This window comes from Sinocyclocheilus rhinocerous, unplaced genomic scaffold (genome assembly GCF_001515625.1).
Source record: "Sinocyclocheilus rhinocerous isolate Xijiao unplaced genomic scaffold, SAMN03320098_v1.1 scaffold2187, whole genome shotgun sequence".
NCBI lineage: Eukaryota > Metazoa > Chordata > Actinopteri > Cypriniformes > Cyprinidae > Sinocyclocheilus > Sinocyclocheilus rhinocerous.
The window spans coordinates 224,820-243,976 of record NW_015641598.1 but is presented as its reverse complement, the minus strand read 5'-3'; the positions used below and the strand labels follow the sequence as shown (position 1 = coordinate 243,976).

The 19,157-nt window shown below is 35.0% G+C and overlaps 1 protein-coding gene across 1 annotated transcript in view; it reads left to right on the top strand.

The window, feature by feature from the left end:
• The window catches only part of LOC107755204 (sodium channel protein type 1 subunit alpha-like), a 46,071-nt gene extending 33,562 nt beyond the window's left edge, over window positions 1-12,509 (top strand). The window contains exons 18-27 of the mRNA XM_016571919.1: window positions 493-625; window positions 1,790-1,944; window positions 2,236-2,409; window positions 3,646-3,768; window positions 6,566-6,838; window positions 7,892-7,945; window positions 8,058-8,195; window positions 8,523-8,627; window positions 9,177-9,447; window positions 10,864-12,509. Of these exons, the coding sequence (XP_016427405.1) occupies window positions 493-625; window positions 1,790-1,944; window positions 2,236-2,409; window positions 3,646-3,768; window positions 6,566-6,838; window positions 7,892-7,945; window positions 8,058-8,195; window positions 8,523-8,627; window positions 9,177-9,447; window positions 10,864-12,035 (2,598 nt within the window). The 3' untranslated portion in view covers window positions 12,036-12,509. The remainder of the gene's footprint in view (window positions 1-492; window positions 626-1,789; window positions 1,945-2,235; window positions 2,410-3,645; window positions 3,769-6,565; window positions 6,839-7,891; window positions 7,946-8,057; window positions 8,196-8,522; window positions 8,628-9,176; window positions 9,448-10,863) is intronic.
• The last annotated feature ends 6,648 nt before the right edge of the window (window positions 12,510-19,157 follow it).

Sequence of the window (19,157 nt, the reverse complement as noted above, 5' to 3'; positions counted from 1 at the left end):
TATATATATTGGCTCTTTATTGTTAAAATCCTTAGCAAATGACTGATTAAATATTAATGAGAGACAAAATTTACTGTATAAACATATGAATCATTTAGGACATGCTTACTATGAGCTGCTATGAAATGATTGTATATACTTCTGTAGAAGTCATTGTGATTTCAACTTTAAGTTTCAATGTTTGTACAGTAAATTTCACAATAATCTTTAAATGTATATTATTTTATACTATGATTCATCTCAGAGCTTATTGATGTAGTTAATGTTGTAAGTTGTTTGGAAATACCTATGAACCACTGTATATTATATACTAGATGAAGGGTTTTAAACATCCGAGACATCACATCAAGCAAGCCTTACATCTCAGCCTTTGCACAGTGACTCAGCTGAAACGACTGACTTCAGAAACCATGTGCACATGTTTCATCTCATCGGCGACGTGGAGGCGTTGCCATGGTAACACGTGATGATGTGTCTGTGCTGCTTTTGCAGAAGCTGTCTGACGTGGCTCCCAGCTCTTCGGAGGGCAGCACGGTGGACCTCAGACACTTCGGAAAAGATGGAGAAGATGCTTTGGACTTTGAACTTGAGGAATCTACGGATCCAGATGCCTGTTTCACACCAGGTGATGCTGCTAATAGTTTGTTCACTATAATAAGAACATAACATGTATTCTTTGGCTTTCAACTCTTGCAAAAAAGTTCAGTATTATCAGTGGGAAATACCATTGGGCCATGGGCCCAAAAAAGCATTTGGCACTTAAGTCGCGCTTAAAAAGTCTGAAGGGAAATGCATGTGTTGTTTTGTCAATGTTTCACTCAGCAAAGTGAAGACTTTCAGTACAGTTTGACATGAACATGAAAAGTAAAATAAATTGAAAATTTGCTGAAATTTAACTCATTCTCAGGCCATCTAAGATGTAGATCAGAACAGATTTGGAGAAATGTAGCATTACATCACTTGATCACCAATGGATCCTCTGCAGTGAATGGGTGCCGTCAGAATGAGAGTCCAAACAGCTGATAAAAAAATCACAATAATCCACAATCAATCCACACCACTCCAGTCCATCAGTTAACATCTTGAGAAGCCAAAAGCTGCATGCTTGTAAAAAAACAAAACAAAAAAAACAAATCCATCATTAGAATGTTTTAATTTTACACCATTGCTTCTGGCTAAAATATGAGTCCATAATCCATAATAATGCTTTCGTCAATGAAAAAGTCAATTTCCTGTTGTCCTTTCACATCAAAATCCACCAACTTATTTGTTCAGAACTGTTTTGTACCGTTTTCACTTGTAAACAATGCTTGATCTGTGCATATTTCTCTCCTGACCAGACAACTTTTTTTTTCTTTTTATTGGAGAACGCAATATTATGGATAAAGGACTCTTTAGCAGTAAGCAATAGTTTGAAATGCCTTAATAATGGATTTGTTTCTTACAAACATATTTTTTTTGCTTCACAAGACATTAACTGATGGGCTGGAGTGGTGTGGATTAGTTGTGGATTATTGTGATGTTTTTATCAGCTGTTTGGACTCTCATTCTGACGGCACCCATTCACTGCAGAGGATACATTGGTGAGCAAGTGACGCAATGCTACATTTCTCCAAATCTGTTCTGATAAAGAAACAAACTCATCTTCTTGGATGGCCTTTTCAGCACATTTTTGGGTGAACTATTCCTTTAATGGTGTGAAAATATGTTCAGTTATCAGTTTCAGTATCAGTATCAGTTCAGTTTCTAAGTAAAATTTCCAATAATAGGTTTGAATTTTGTTTTTCAGGGTGTGTCCAAAAGTTCCCGTGCTGCCAGGTGGATGTTGAAAAGGGCATGTGGAAGAAATGGTGGCTGCTGAGACAGACATGCTATAACATAGTGGAGCACAGCTGGTTTGAGAGCTTCATCATCTTCATGATTCTGCTTAGCAGTGGCGCTCTGGTGAGGGAAATGCATGTGTGTTTTTGTTTGTGTATGTGTCACTCAACAAGGTAAATCCTTGACTCACTTTCAATAGAGTTTGACGTCAACATGTTGATAAGCTGGTGACACAATACTCAGAATAATACTTGGCACATACAAATATTGTTGGTTTTTATTACCTGTTTTAAATTTTATGGCCATTTATAATCAATATTTTTCTTGGATGGATTTTTTTTTCACTCAACTTGTTGCAGTCCATACTGGTTTAATTCTAATCCTTTATATCTTTACATCTCAAATGTTTTTCAGGCATTTGAGGACATTTACCTTAACACAAGGAAAACCGTAAAGACCGTACTGGAATTTGCTGACAAAGTTTTCACCTACATCTTCATTCTTGAGATGCTGCTGAAATGGGTCGCATATGGTTTTGCCAAATACTTCACCAATCTCTGGTGCTGGCTGGATTTTATTATTGTTGATGTAGGTTCAGCTTTTGATTAAATATAATGTCAAACTATATGCTGCACATACACCCTGCAGAATCTGCAAAATGTTAGTCATTTGTACAAAAATAAGAGGGATCATAAAACTTTTTTTTTTCATGCTGCCCTGAATAAAGTATTTAACATACAGATGTTTACATATAGTCCACAAGACAAAATAGAGTTCGCATTTGCTTGATTTCTATCTAAACAATCCACGACTGTTTGTATGATTTGCGATAGTCGTCACTTATTTGTTCTGAGCAGTTACTCTTGACCACTGTTCTTCAGAAAAATCCTCCAGGTCTTGCATGTCTTTTGGTTTTCCAGGATCTTCTGCATATTTGAACCCTTTCCAGCAGTGTCTATAAGATATTTTACATAAAGAACATTTGTGGGACTCTTACAAAATGTGCAAACATTCACTGATGCTCAAGAAAGAAACATGATGCATTAAGAATCAAGGTGCTTAAAAAATATTAATTCCCTCTTATTTTAAAATATATATATAGTATATATTTATAGTAATTATGGCTGTTGAGATACTATTATAGTTTTATTTATTTTGAATTACTTTTTATGTTTTCGTTTAATTTTCATTAAAGTTTTATTAATATATACAATATTTTGATTCTTTATTTTCGTTTGAGTTATTTTAGTACATCAAGTTAAATAAAATGGGAAATTTTGCCTTGACAACTAGCTAAAGTTTTTTTTTAAATACATATTTAAATATTTTTTTAGTCAATAATATGCAAATATAATAAATAAATAAATAATTCCTTCACTTATAATTCCTGGCAGTAAAATAACGCAGAACTCAGTACTGGCTGGTGCAAATATTGCTCTAACCTGCCATGCAGGTTGCATTTAGCTCATATTTTGTGTGCAAGTTTGCAGCGGGATTTGCATGAATCCTTTAGTGAACTGGGTGCTAAAACAACACAGACAGCAGGTGCACATCAACTCATAAAAGCACCATTATCAAGAGAGCATCAATGAACTGAGAATGATTGACTGGAAATGATCGCTTTTGTGTGTGTTATGCATGTGGGCACTTGAGACAGTGCGAGTTTATACTGTTTGTTAACAGTTGAGTGAGTAAACTGGACATTCATACATCTGAAAGGCCATTTTCCCATGAGAACCCGCAGAGAAGTCGAGATTGGAGGAGGAAGGAAGGGATTCGTGTCTGTTTTTTTCCCCCCCTAATTAGCTCTGTTTATGTGTGTAGGTCTCTCTGATCAGCCTGGTAGCCAACGCCCTGGACTATCAAGATCTGAGCGCCATCAAAAGTCTCCGAACACTGAGAGCCTTCCGACCGCTCCGAGCTCTCTCACGTTTTGAGGGAATGAGGGTAAAATCTCTTAATGTCGACTATTTATTCATTTACATATATGAATAATTATTTTTAAAATTACATTTACTTATATGATAAAATTATATATATGTAAATTATATATTTATAGAGAACTTACATATATAGAGGGCTTTATTCAGTCAAAGAAAGGCTGACTGACCTGATTTCATTGAAAATTTACCATTTAGTTGCCTTTGGTATTCTTTTGGGCTTTTCACACTTAAAATGGTCAGTCCAGTGTCATTGTGGGTTAATCCGGGGTTATCTTGGTTAGCATTTAACTCTGGTTGGTCAGGTTTTGAGATTTCACACTGTACCATTGGTAAACTCTGGGTTAACGTTGTGCTTTTTTGTAAGGGCTGGGTATTGAGACAAATTTAACAGTTCGATTTGATTTTGATTCACAAGCTTCAAAATAAGAATCAATTAAAATCAAGAGATCAATATTTTCAACCCAGCCCTAATTTTTATATTTATGAAATATTTATCTTTGGAAAGATGCCACCATGCTTAAGTCTTCTGAAAAGTAAAAGACAAAAAATAGAATGAAGACACACAACTTTAAGAAAAGTGCATACATATTTAATGAGCTGAGCACTGATTGCCTCATTAATGGTTGTCTGTTGTGCTGTCTAGTTTAGGTTGCAAGTTCTCCTTGAAAAATGTAACTTTGATGAAACTTTGATAAAAGCAGAATTAAAATGCGCTTTGCAAAGACTTAAGATGTTAACCCATGGTTTATTGCAGTATGAAAAGCCCCTTTCAGTAGTTTTGTGTTTCTTTCTGGCTGGACATGTGAATGAAGTCCTCTGAGCAGGTCAGCTTATTAAAGTCAACATGAAACTGACATATAGTGCTTGCAATGAGGGGGAAAAATATATTATGGGGCTTGGTTTTATCTATCAGAAATTGATTACCAAAAGTCACATGGTTGAATCTTTGGGGTTGAAAGTTAAGAGGATTTAATGTAATCTGAAAATAAATGTTTTAGAGAGGGAGCAAATTATTAAATTTTGATGAAAGATTTCAAACATTTTCATTATTTAATACAAGGTTGCTCAAATTTTGTGAGTTGATAAATAGCTAATAATTAATTAAATAAAAAAGTATAACATTTAAATAAATAAAGTAATAGTTTATGCGAAAATTAAAATTATGTCATCATTTACTCACCCTTAATTTGTTCAAAACCTGTATGAATTTCTTTCTTCTGTGGAATGTAAAAGAAGATATTTTGAAGAATGTTGGTAACCAAACAGTTGCCGGTAGCCATTGACTTCCATAGTATGGAAATAAAAAAGATGTAATAATATTTATATTTATTTATTTAATATATATATTTAATATATATATTTAAATATTTATATCTAAAATTATAGTATTAATAATATATATGGCTAACTGTTTGGATACCAACATGCTTCAAAATATCTTCTTTTGTGCTCATACAGCAACTTGAGGCTGAGTAAATGACAGAATTTCAGTTTAAGGTGAACTATCCCTTTAAAAACGATGAAAATGAAACGGTAAAAAGATTAAATATTTTATGTTTACCCTGCATGTCACTGACATCAGAAAACCATAAACATGTGAATGTGTTGCATTTTTGAAAAATTTACCTAAAATCTCAGGTATACCGTACTTCAATAAATATTTGAGATCAAAGTGGTTAAGCTGACAGAAACGTTTGGGAAACGCAGCTTTAGTGTAATGTGCACATAATCATTCACAATAAGGCCATAAACATGCATTAAAGGGTTAGTTCAGCCAAAAATGAAAATGAGCCCATAAATTTTTCAGTTTTTCTTTTTTAATAAATCTGCAAAGATGTCAACAATTCTGTGTTTTTCTGTCAATATGGGGTGCTGTGTGTACATTAATGAGGAAAAAAAATTAACTTAAATGATTTTAGCAAATGGCTGCAATATAACAAAGAGTGAAAAATTTAAGGGGGTCTGAATACTTTCCGTACCCACTGTATATATATATATATATATTGGTGCCTTGTTGTATTTCTTTAAATTGCACCCTCGTCTTGCTGTCATTCCAGTTCAAACTGTAAATCAACATACTCTGGTGCCAATTCAATTCAAATTCAGCTGATTCTTCAATTCTGAACTTGGCACAATCATCTAAACTGCAAAACAGACAAAACTAGTGAGTGCACAGATCAAGGTGCACCGATATCTTTCCCTCTCCATTCCTCTTTCTTCTTTCCCAGCTTCTCCCCTTGTTCGTTATTGTCATTGCCGGTAATGATGTGTCCTCCATTGTTACTGCTAACCATTACGCACTGGGCAGTTTCTCATTACACTCATGTGTTTTCCTCTCTTTACCAAAACGGAGTCAACAGAATTAAACCTGGATGCACTTTGTTTTACAGGTGTATCAGGCCTATCATAGAGCTGGGAGAAATGGTTAAAAGGTTACATGATGATATGTGATCCCAATATCGATGTAATTGCGTGCTGCTTTTATTTCATTCAAATGAATAATCATTTCAACCAAGCAACCATTTAGAAGATTCAAAATGTTGAATATAAAATACAATAAAAATCTAGTTTCAAATATTCATGGCATGTTTTCTACATTGTTTGTCACTAGATAAACATGAGAAAAATTAACAATATAACACTAATATAACAAGCAATTTTACCTGCATATGTTTTTGCTTCTGTGCATTTTTGAGTTGCGGCAAATGAATCATTGAATGAGCTGTAAAACAAAGTGTTTCCGTGACGATTGCACTATATTCATGACACTTTGTACGTTTGTGATGTTTCTGTGGATGCAGGTGGTTGTGAATGCTCTTCTGGGTGCCATCCCCTCCATCATGAACGTCCTGCTGGTCTGCCTCATCTTCTGGCTCATTTTTAGCATTGTGGGCGTCAACTTCTTCGCCGGAAAGTTTTCTGAATGTGTAAACATTACCTCAGACAAGCGCATGTCTATCACAGATATCAATAATAAAACGGAATGTGATCTGTGGCCCGAAGAACTCCGCTGGAGAAAAGTGAAAATCAACTTTGACAATGTAGGAAGTGGATACCTGGCCCTGCTACAAGTGGTAAGGTTGCCCTAAACACCTGGTTAAATCTAGTAGAACATAGAAAATGAATAATGTTCCATCATAAGAAGAGATATTCAATATAATTGGGAAATTAGATATGTTTGGTTTATTATTAACAACAATAATATATGATTTATATTATTACTGACAATATGATTTTAAAATTAAAGACAGTACATCAAATTCTACCATGATGTTTAAATGAGTTTACAATATAAATACATAATTATAATGTTTATTTTATTTTTATTTAATTACAGCAGAAGATTATTTGTCATGGATAAAATCTGAGTGTTTACTATTGTCCTCTTGCATTATCGACACACTATTTTCCTGTTTAAAGGGGTCATATGATGCTATTTTAAAGATCATTATTTTGTGTATTTGGTGTAACAGAATATGTTGACATGCTTTAATGTTCAAAAAACATTATTTTTCAAATACTGTACATTATTGTAGAGGTTCAAAAAACTGTCGTCCATAAAATGCGTTGCACAAATTCAAACATCTGGGTTGTGCTGTTCTGTTGTAAATAAATCTTAACCAATGATTCCTAATTGCATCTAGTTCTGGAAGGCCAAATAAAGTGCTTTCGCTTTCGCACTGAAACACACAATGTCTCCCTGACATGCTGCATCAACACTATGTGTGTTCCTGAAACCACACCTTCTTTCTTTGCGTGCACATTTGGGCAGCAATATGCTAGTATTTCCAGTGGGGGCGTGTTAGAACGAGGCGTTTTAGGTAGGCGTGGCTGACTCTTAACTTTTATAAAGAATATCTCTTTGGATTTGAGACTTTAGTCTTTGCAACTTTACAGATCTTCTTTATGCACCAAGAGCTTGTAACACTCCAAAGAGAAAGGAAAACTTGAAATCGCATCATATGACCCCTTTAACAGTGTAAAGCTGCTTTGACACAATCTGTATAGTATAAAGCACTATATAAATAAAAGTGATTTGACTTGATGGAAATAATTTCACAGCGCAATGATATTAACGGTCCTAAAAATCAAAAAGTATAATGTTCATTTTTCTTCATATTGTCAAGGCCACCTTTAAAGGGTGGATGCCCATTATGTATGCAGCGGTAGACTCTCGCAAAGTAAGTCTTTTTTGATTGTCATTTTTTAATTGCTTTAATTCAAAAATATGATACATCATTCTTATAATGGAACCGTACTGGTGCATGTTGTCCTTCATCTCTATTTCTGCAGGTAGAAGAGCAGCCAGAGTATGAGGTGAATCTGTATATGTACATCTATTTTGTCATCTTCATCATCCTTGGAGCTTTTTTCACATTAAATCTCTTCATTGGCGTCATCATTGACAACTTCAATCAGCAGAAGAAAAAGATAAGTATCTATATACTATAAGCTTGACATCAAAGCCATCTTGATTTCTGATTTAGAATGGCTTAGGATGTTTTTTCTATTTCTAGTTTCCTGCACTGAAAAAAAAACTTTGAAATGATCTAGTAAACGTTACAAATAATTACAAAGAAATAGTAACTAACACATTGAATTACACATGAAATCTTGAATTAGAAAGACTGAAAAACTGTTTTCTTGTAACACTTACTCCAGTAGTCTTTGTTTTATTTACAACTACGAAAAAAGAATTTAATTTCGAGGCCGCCTAGATTTTCATCCCAAAATGATCTTTCTGTTTTCTGTCTTTACTTCGGGGGTCAGGATATTTTCATGACAGAAGAGCAGAAGAAATACTACAACGCTATGAAGAAGCTCGGCTCAAAGAAACCTCAAAAACCCATTCCAAGGCCAAAAGTAAGCATAACTTTAAAAAAAAATAGCTTACATTCTTATCATCATGTCATGCAAGAACTTTTCTTTTTTTCTATGAAATGCAAAATGAGGCAGAATGTCCAAGCTGCTCTTTTACCATACAACTAAAATGTATGGTGATTTTTCTATATGTATAGACTGCTCTTTAGACTGATTTAAGATCTTTTGTTGTATGGAATACAGAAGCTCGAACATTCTGCTTAAAATTCTGTTCACAGAAGGTATAAAACAAAAAGGGGTTGGAATAACTTTTGGGTGAACTATCCCTTTAACCCATCTTTTCTTTTTTGTACACTCAGAAAAAAGGTACAAAAGTTGTCACTGGGGCGGTACCTTTTCAAAAGGCAAACCTTTGTACCTAAACAGTCCATATTGATACCTTAAAGGTACATATTAGTACCTAAAAGGTACAAAAGTGTACATTTTGAAAAGGTACCGCCCCAGTGACAGCTTCTGTACTTTTATTTCTGAGAGTGTACAGTAAATGTCTTCTGAAAAACCCAATGTCTCTTACCTTCTCATTTATTTCAGAACAAGATTCAAGGATTCATCTTTGACCTCGTAACCAAACAGGCCTTTGACATTTTCATTATGGTCCTTATCTGGCTCAACATGGTCACTATGATGGTGGAGACAGAAGATCAGTCACCGGAAAAGAACAACTTGCTGTACTGGATCAATGTTGCCTTCATTGTGCTCTTCACCAGTGAATGTGTGCTAAAGATGATAGCGCTACGGCAGTACTTCTTCACGGTCGGCTGGAACGTATTCGACTTCATCGTGGTCATCCTGTCTATAGTTGGTAAGATCTGAATTGACCCTTTACTAAGCAATTGATTTATCAGTCCCTCCAGTTTTTCGCAGCTGCATGATCAACTCAAAATCAACTAAATATCTTATTTTCTCCAAACCAGCAAACATTTAACTGCTAAATAATCACAAAAAGTGATACAGTACTACTTAGTTATTGACACGTTAGTGAGATGAAGAAGCATGAATGAATGCTTGATGTTAAAAAGAATTATGTGCAATAATACGAAACACTCGTGGTCACATGTTTGAATGATCAAATGTATGTTAATTTATGTTATCTGTTATGTTTTGTGAGCATAAATAGTTGATAGAAAATTCAGTGCGTCAATATATTAGATCCATGCATTAGATCTTAAAGTGACAGCAGCCTAATAAACCTGCTGCCGTCTACGCAATTAATCATAATCAAAAATCTAAAGAAAATCAGTCACTGCTCTTGACTCAATAGGCTTTGTAGCTTTTACTTTAGTTGACTGAATAACTTTAAGGATCAGTATATTTATAGTAAATTCTTATTTTACATTTGCTTTGTACATGGCTACTGCTCCTATAACAGCTCATTTTTATCAGTTCTTTTGTCTTTAGCTTGTTATATTTCTCTATATATCAGATACAGATAAAGTATAAAGACTGCATTTATATGAATGCATTAGTGAGAGTGGCAGCGTCTCTCTACTAATAGTGAAGCTGTGTGTTTTAGTTACTAAGAAATATATGCTACAACTTTTCAGTTTCTAAGCTATTTTATTGAGAAATCACAGAACAGTGTTGACAATACATTTCCATGCTACTGAATGATTGTGTGTGCGCGAGCTGCGCGTGATGTACGAGCTACTGTCTGTAGATGTGTGTGCGTTACAATGCAGCAGCGCATTAGATTAGAACAGTGATTAACTTACCTGTACACAATAAGCTGTTTAAAACATGCATTCTGCCGTTCAATTTCGAGCATCCAGATGGTATAATCACACATGTCTTGTGGAGCGCTTTCGGAGTATGCATTTATTTTTCATTTTAACTGTGTGGAAAAAGTGTGTAAATGTGGATTTCAAAGATTTCTTATCCTGTTGCGCCCTCTATAGGACCAGCGACTAGTCAACGGCAAGCTTAACTGTCTGTGCAACCCCTACTTGCTACTTCTTATTTTTAACAAAAATAACTATCTTGTTTAAAAGTTAAGTGTCAGAATTAGGCAAGACACAAATAAACAATCCTTCTGTATTTTTTCCCTTTATGTATGACTATTGTATATCTAGTCATTTTTTCCTATTTTTAACAACAAAAATCTTGTTTAAAAGTATATCAGAAATTACACCACAAAATCAGTCATTTTGATCACAAAAATCACAAAAAAATCACTATATCCTCCTGTTTCAACATTCGTTTTCAACTCTTGTCGTTGCAGGCATGTTCCTGGCAGAAGTCATTAAGAAGTACTTTGTCTCGCCCACCTTGTTTCGCGTCATTCGCCTCGCCCGGATCGGCCGCGTACTACGTCTTATCCGAGGCGCCAAGGGAATACGGACCCTTCTGTTTGCGTTGATGATGTCACTTCCTGCCCTTTTCAACATCGGACTTCTTCTCTTCCTTGTCATGTTCATCTACGCCATCTTCGGCATGTCCAACTTCGCCTACGTCAAAAAATCGGGCGGCATCGACGACATGTTCAACTTCGAGACGTTTGGCAACAGCATGTTGTGTTTGTTTCAGATCACCACCTCGGGAGGCTGGGACGGCCTTCTGGCACCCATGTTAAATAGCGAATATCCCGACTGCAACCCCAATAAAACCTTCCCCGGCAGCAAGGTTATAGGCGACTGCGGGAACCCATCCATCGGGATTTTCTTCTTCGTCAGCTATATCATCATATGCTTCCTGATCGTGGTGAACATGTACATCGCTGTCATCCTGGAGAACTTCAGCGTGGCCACCGAGGAGAGCGCCGAGCCTTTGAGCGAAGACGACTTCGATAGGTTTTACGAGGTTTGGGAGAAGTTTGACCCGAACGCCACACAGTTCATGGAGTACGACAAGTTGTCGGACTTCGCCAATTCTCTGGATCCGCCTCTGCGAATCCCCAAGCCCAACCGACTGCAGCTGATCTCCATGGATCTGCCGATGGTGAGCGGCGAACGCATCCACTGTCTGGATATCTTGTTCGCTTTCACCAAACGGGTTCTTGGGGAAGGCGGCGAGATGGACATCCTTCGCGGACAAATGGAAGAACGATTCATGGCCTCCAACCCCTCAAAGTCCTCTTACGAGCCCATCACCACAACCCTGCGTAGGAAGCATGAAGATATGTCTGCTGAAATCATCCAGAGAGCCTTCAGGAAGCACTTGATCCGACATAGTATGAAGAAGGTCCGTAATGTCTACAGAGGGATCAAGCAGCAAAACGGCAAGGTCCCGAGTAAAGAGTCTGTTGACAATGACAAGTTCAATGATAGTGGCGCTTCAGAAGACTCTGGCGCAACGTCCGCCACGTCCTCTCCTAGCCTGTCGCAGAACACCACAAACAAATACGAGAAGGACAAACATGAGAAGGAAGTGGAAGACAAAGGTAACGGAGTTTAGATTAGCATTACGAACAATTGTTTACAACTTTACTTCAAGTTATTTGTCAGGGTCAGGTGACCTTGTCTGTTTGATGTGGATGTCTATGCCATACTGCCTGAGCATACTTGAACTTTGTGCCTATTCTGGAGCTGTGATTAACATGAGTTAGGCAGTGAAGCTGCTATGCTTAAACTGTTTCACTCGCTGGCGAAAATGGCGATGGACCAAATGTCATTGTGTTGTGATCTGATGCATTTTCTTTGTGTGTTGTTCAGTGTATTTGTGTGTCGGAGCTGCATCCAGTGTCTTGCATTTATAGGTGAAGTGTGTGATTTTTGTGCTACTAGAGGCAACCGAACCTTTAAGGCAAAACAACTGCTAAAGCAATTTCTCTCTTTTCAAAATTCAGCAAGGACACCAATAAATTGATGAAAAGTGGTCATAAAGGCGCAATTCTTAATATTACAAAAAGTTACTATTGCACCTAAATTCTGTTCTTTTGAACTTTCTGTTCATCAAAGAATCCTGAAAAACAATGCATCGCGGTTTCAACAAAAATATTAAGTAGCACAACTGTTTTCAACATTAATAATAAATAATGTTAGTATGAAACGGCTCTAAATCCGCATATTAGAATGATTTCTGAAGGGTCATGTGACACTGAAGACTGGAGTAATGGCGCTGAAAATTCAGTTTTGCATCGCAGGAATAAATTACATTTTAAAATATATTACAAAAGGAAATAGTTATTTTAAATTTGAATAATATTTCACATTATCACTGTTTTTAATGTATTTTTGATCAAATAATTGCAGAATATAAGAGACTTATACTCTTACACTATATAAGAGACTCAAAACCTCAAACTTTTGAACTGATAGTATTATATATATATATATATATATATATATATATACACCTTTTTTATGCTATATATATTTAACTTTTTACCGTTGGCATTACATAAATATATGTCACTGTGATATTTAAAATATCAGTTAATTTTTTTTATTGCCATCAAAAACAAATATACTGTATATATTTAATATATAACCAGGCCCTATTTGCTAGAAAACAGTAGTCTCGTCTGCCACAAAAAAAAAAAACAGGAAATTGGTTGTGAGTGGTTCAAAGTTTGTCTAGTTAACTTCACTAGTTTGCCCCTGATGATAGATTCTGTAAATACACCATTATGGGAGCAAAAAGCATCTTTCTCCATCTATCACTAGTGAAGGATATGGGACTGTGCGTGTTCTTGTGATGTTATTGTCGAGACGTCAGGAATTATTGCAATTTCCACTCAAATTGAACAGGAATGTTTGGTGCTTCAGTTGCTGCAGAAATGACACACTTCCTTTTTAAATGTCATTTATTCATCAACAGTTTGTGTTTGTTGAGAGAATTGTACGTTCCCTCATGTTTGTTTTTGTTTTTAAGTTAGCGTGGTTTATTGTGAGGTTGCTTTTTCCTATGTTGCTTAAGACGGGGTTGATGTATTTTTTTCTTCTTCTATTGACTGCTGCCGACCACTGTTGCATTCTGTTGTCGTCCATACACGTGTAATTATAGTTGCATGACAGCTCACCTGTAGTCATACAAGTTTCCCACTCAGTATTTCAGAATGGCTCAGTGCCTCTCAGGTCTCTCTTCAACATGCTAGAAAGCCATTCGCACACGTGCCTTCCCTACTCGAGAGCTTGCAGCAAACTCTTTCCTTAAAACCTCAAGACTTGCGTCACATCCTGAACTGTGAAACCTGTCGGATTTCAGCCTTTCCTGTAGCTGCTCCACTGATATTGCACTTGAAACAGCTTTAAAAGAATAGTTCACCCAAAAATGAAAATTTGCTGAAAATGTATTTACCCTCAAGCCATCTGAGATGTAGATGAGTTTGTTTTTTCATTGGTACGGATTTGGAGAAATCTAGCATGGCATCACTTGCTCACCAATGGATCCTCTGCAGTGAATGGGTGCCGTCCAGCTAAAATACGAGTCCTCTATCTATAATATTGCTTTCCAGTGAAAAAAATAATCTCATCTGAATCAGGAGAGAAATATGCACAAATCAAGCACTGTTTACAAGTTCAAACTGTCCAAAATGGTTTCACTTCACAAGATGTTAACTGATGGACTGGAGTGGTGTGGATTACTTGTGGATTATTGTGATGTTTTTATCAGCTGTTTGGACTCTCATTCTGACGGCACCCATTCACTGCAGAGCATCCATTGCTGAGCAAGTGATGGAATGCTAAATTTTCATTTTTGGGTGAACTATTCCATTAGTGATGCGTTTAGAGATCTGTTCCCATCATCTTCACTTCTGCATCGTAGCGGGATACATCAGTAGTTGCAAATTCATTTTTGTATATGAACACAGATTTGGTAAGGTAGCTGTTCTAGACCATGGCTTAAGCCAAAACTTCATCTTTCAGCATCCACGTCTTTGCATTTTTAAAGATTTCTCTCAAAAAATGGTTCTTCATATGTGTAAATATTTTGTAGGAATATGCCCTCTGTTACAGAATTTCTATAATGCAGAAATTATGGATTATAATCTATATAGGGAATGTGAAAGGTTTAAGTAAAAGGTTATGCATCATAAAAGCTAAAATACTAAATTATGCTGAAGTTATATGGGAAATATAATCATTTTGATTATGTTGAAGCTAAAATGTTATTGTGAAACGTGGCCATTTTTATTCGTATTATGCATTTTTTTTGTATAAATAACATTGAGGAATATAAATGCACCACTTTCGTTTACTGCATATTTCACCTATGAAGATTGTAGTAGTTCTGTATATTTCTGTTATTAATGTTAGGCAACAGGTTGTTTGACTTGCGTCTTCATGATGATTGAAGACTGATGGGATAGTGTGTATTTGTTTACATTTTTATAGTTATGAATATTATCATTACATTTCGTTTCATGTCAGAGACTCATATGTTCCACATAAACACAGTCGTAAGTGTAACTGCTCCATGTGAATGTGACATGTATTGAGAAAATTAATTCTAGGTATATTATGAATTTAAATGAGATGAATATAAAAATAGCATAAAACATAAATCATTAGCTTTTATATGCATCATGCTTGTAGTCTGTGAGTTAAACTGCATGCGAGACATTGCTATGGGTCAGTTCTTTGAGCTAAGAGAATAAACTCATCACATACCTCACACCTGCTAGAACTCTTTGTTTATTCACTATTTATTTATTTTATTTTTTTAATTTCATGAAATTTGGTTTGAGCTATTAAGCACCATGTGATTATTTGAATTCACTCTTTATTTGGCCACTTTTACCATCCTTGACTTGAGTATGAGAGTCTTGAATGTGAAGTGTTTAATTTTTGCACCACTAAACATTTTTTTTCACATACACACTTTTTAATTTTTTCCCCAAAAGTTTGGAATAATTAAGATTTTTTTTAACTTGAAGGATCATTTGACACTGAAGACTGGAGTAATGGCTGCTAAAAATTCATCTTTGCATCACAGAAATAAATTAAGTTTTAAAATATGTTACAATAGAAAATAGTTATTTTAAATTGTAATAATATTTCCCATTATTACTGTTTTTATAGTGTTTTCCATCAAATAAATGTAGCCTTGGTGAGCATCAGAGACTTATTTTAAATATATATATATATATATATATTCCAAACTGTGAAATTCAAAGGTGATTGTTTTCAAACAGGTTTCCAAGTCCTCAAGCATTTTACAAAAATTGAAATGTGTGAAAAACTATCAAAGCTTGTTTCCGCCACAGGGTAAACTTTTTTTTAAAAAAGGTAATTGTGACTTTTTTGTATCACAGTTCAGACTTTTTTTCACAATTCTGAATTTATATCTCGCAATTCAGACATTTTTTTCTCAGATTTGCAAGTTTATATCTCCCAGTTCCAATTTTATATCTCAAAACTTTATATTTATTTTTTTTATTTTATCCCATGGAGAAATCAATCTTCTGTAGAAAACAGTAAAAAATCAAGTCTAGAAAGTCAAGACTAGTTTTCCACAGTTTTAGTTTTTACATTAACATTTCAAATCTACTTGGCAACGATGACCGTTTACTCTAAGTGATGATTCCTCTAAATGTATTCACATTTTACAGCATCTATTCGCCCTGATGTCTGTTCATAAACACATAGTAATGTTTCTCGGAGAGAGAGATGTTTTATGGACACAGCTCTGGTCTCAAGTGACTGCATTCTCTAATTAGGAGCGCATTAGAGCTCCCGTAACTTCAGTCCTGACCATTTCAACTCCACCATAATCATCCACTTCCGCAAAACACCACAGTTTCTCTGCTAATGAGCTTTTATGTGAAAAAGCTTCGTTTTTTTTTTTGTCCTCAGAGGTTTTGTGTGTGAGTGTCTGACCGCACACATCATCACCTAATGCTTTGATTTGCAGGCTTAGTAGCAAATGTCATTGTTTTATTTATTTAGTATACATATATATATGAACACACAACAAATCTGATGAACACAAAAAAGTCTGCATTGATGCAATCAAGAAAATAATTATGCTAATTATTATTATCAATATTAATGTTTGCAAAAAATTATAATTATATTTTTATTATTTATCTTCACAATCTAATGATAAAATAATAATTATTATTATTATCAATCAATTCAATATTAATCAATTAAAAAACTATTTTTTAACCTAAACATTGACATTTATAATAATATTTTTTTTAATTAATTTTTTTTTTTTTTTTTCAATGTCAATGTTGGTAAAAAATAAGAATTACAATTTGATTCTTTATCACCACAATTTAATAATACTGCTACTAATAATAATAATCATAATAATAATAATTGTTGTTGGTGTTGTTGTTGTTGTTGTATTGTGGTGATAAGAATAATATACTTTTCTTAATTTTTTACCTACATTGGCATTTATACATAATTTCCAGAAGACTCCCGGAATTATGATTATATGAAAGATGAAATCAATAATTCATTGAAATCTAGGATTTATTAGTAAACACAAATACTGAAAAGGACATTTGGCCACAAAATACATCCGAATAGATCATCAAGAAAATCTGTCTCTTTACGTGATTCAGAACCTGCTGGCTGAGTCTATTAGGACTTGATTAATTATTAATCTGAGATCTCAGATGAGCTCTTATCTGAAGATGACTCAATCTCCAGCCTGGCATACAGGGAAGAAAAAGAAAAAAAGATCTTACCATTTTCTAGTTATACAATAAAACTCCCTCAGCATTCTCGTTTTTCATCTCGTGTCATTTGTGGTGTTTATTTCCGTTTTACACTAATGGTCATTTTAGATAATGCAGAATAATTCAGTTAGATTCACAGACTGCCTCTCATTTGAACCCATCAGTAAGACAATAACTTAATAATTAAAGAAAAACACAATTAAGCAAGTGGCCAAAACCAAGACGTTTCCTCTCGAGAGCCGCAAACCGGGGCCGCAGGAGCACAGATGGTGTAGTGGGCCGAGTCAGTATATTTGCAGAAGCTAATGGCCTCGTGACCGGACGACCCAGGAAGCTCTGCTCCCAGACACTTATTCAAATGAAAAGTGATGCTGCAGTTTCTCCCGCGCTGTTGCTTAGTAACATAACATCACGTACGTTTATGTAGTTACAGTGTTGGCGAGGCAGAACCGCCCTCGTGTTCCTTCAGTGAATCTGGTTTGGGCTTGTTCTAAATCTTTTATACATTAAGTATACTTTGGGTTGTCGATCATTTAAGTTTTTGATGCGCTTTGTAATTTTGGGTTTGTAAACATTTAGCCTACGTATTAAGAAAATCTTTAAAATGTAGAAGTTTGAAAATCTGTTAACTTGCATTGATAGAATGTTCAGCGTGGTCTCTCATTTGCATATTGAATTGTGATTGGTCCTCTTTCTAAAGTCTATTTGCATACTGAATGATGATTGGTTTTGTCGTCTTTGCATATTCAGAACAGTTTCTTGTAGGCTTTTAATAAACGAATATTATAGCATACAGTAATATAGGCTACTATACGTATATAATAGTATAATTTAATAGTTTTTTTTTTTCAAAAAGTGATCACCAAGGCATTTATTTGATCAGAAATACAGTAAAAACAGTAATATTGTGAAACATTACAATTTAAAATCAGTTTTATATATGAATATATTTTAAAATGTAATTTATTCCTGTGATGCAAAGCTGAATTTTCAGCATCATTACCCCCATATTCAGTGACACATGAAATCATTCTAATATGCTGATTTGCTTATTATTATCAATGTTAAAAACAGTTCGTATTTTTGTGGAAACCATAACATTTTATCAGGATTCTTTGATGAATAGAAAGTTCAAAAGAACAGCATTTATTTGAAATATAAATCTTTTGTAACATTATAAATGTCTTTACTCTCATATTCAATGATCTATTTAAATATTGATCCATTTAAATATCCATTTACTGATTGTCACTCATATTTTATTATTAAAAGGCCTCTGCGACCCTTTAAGATTAAAATAATAGTGATATTGATAGTGTTTGCCCTTACAATGCGTCCTGTGGTGGTCACCAGATGGATCGATGATGATAACTTCAGGAAAACCACAATCCAGTAAGACACATCCAGCAAATGGATCCAAGAGGAGCCTCTAAGTAGCAGACTTACAATAAGGTTTGAGAATGTTCTTTAAGGAGCTGTTGTAAATGTGTAAGAGCACTCACTGTGCTATTGATCAGAGCCTGGGCTGTCTGAGTAATTGTGTATATTGGCCTAAATGTGTTTAAGTGCTTTTGACACTGAGGTCATGAAAGCTCAACATCTTCACCAGCAGCAAACCTTCTCATTGTGTTTCCATCCACATATTTGTATGTGAATTTTGTGGTATTGCATTGAAACCGCTGGATGGAAACGGCATGAAGCACCCGAATTATTAAAGGAATAGTTCACCCAAAAATGAACATTTGCTGAAAATGTATACACCTTCAGGTTGTCCAAACTGTAGATGAGTTTGTTTCTTCATCGGAATAGATTTGGAGAAATTCAGCATTACATCACTTGATCACCAATGGATGCTCTGCAGTGAATGGGTGCCGTCAGAATGAGAGTCCAAACAGCTGATAAAAACATCACAATAATCCACAAGTAATCCACGCCACTCC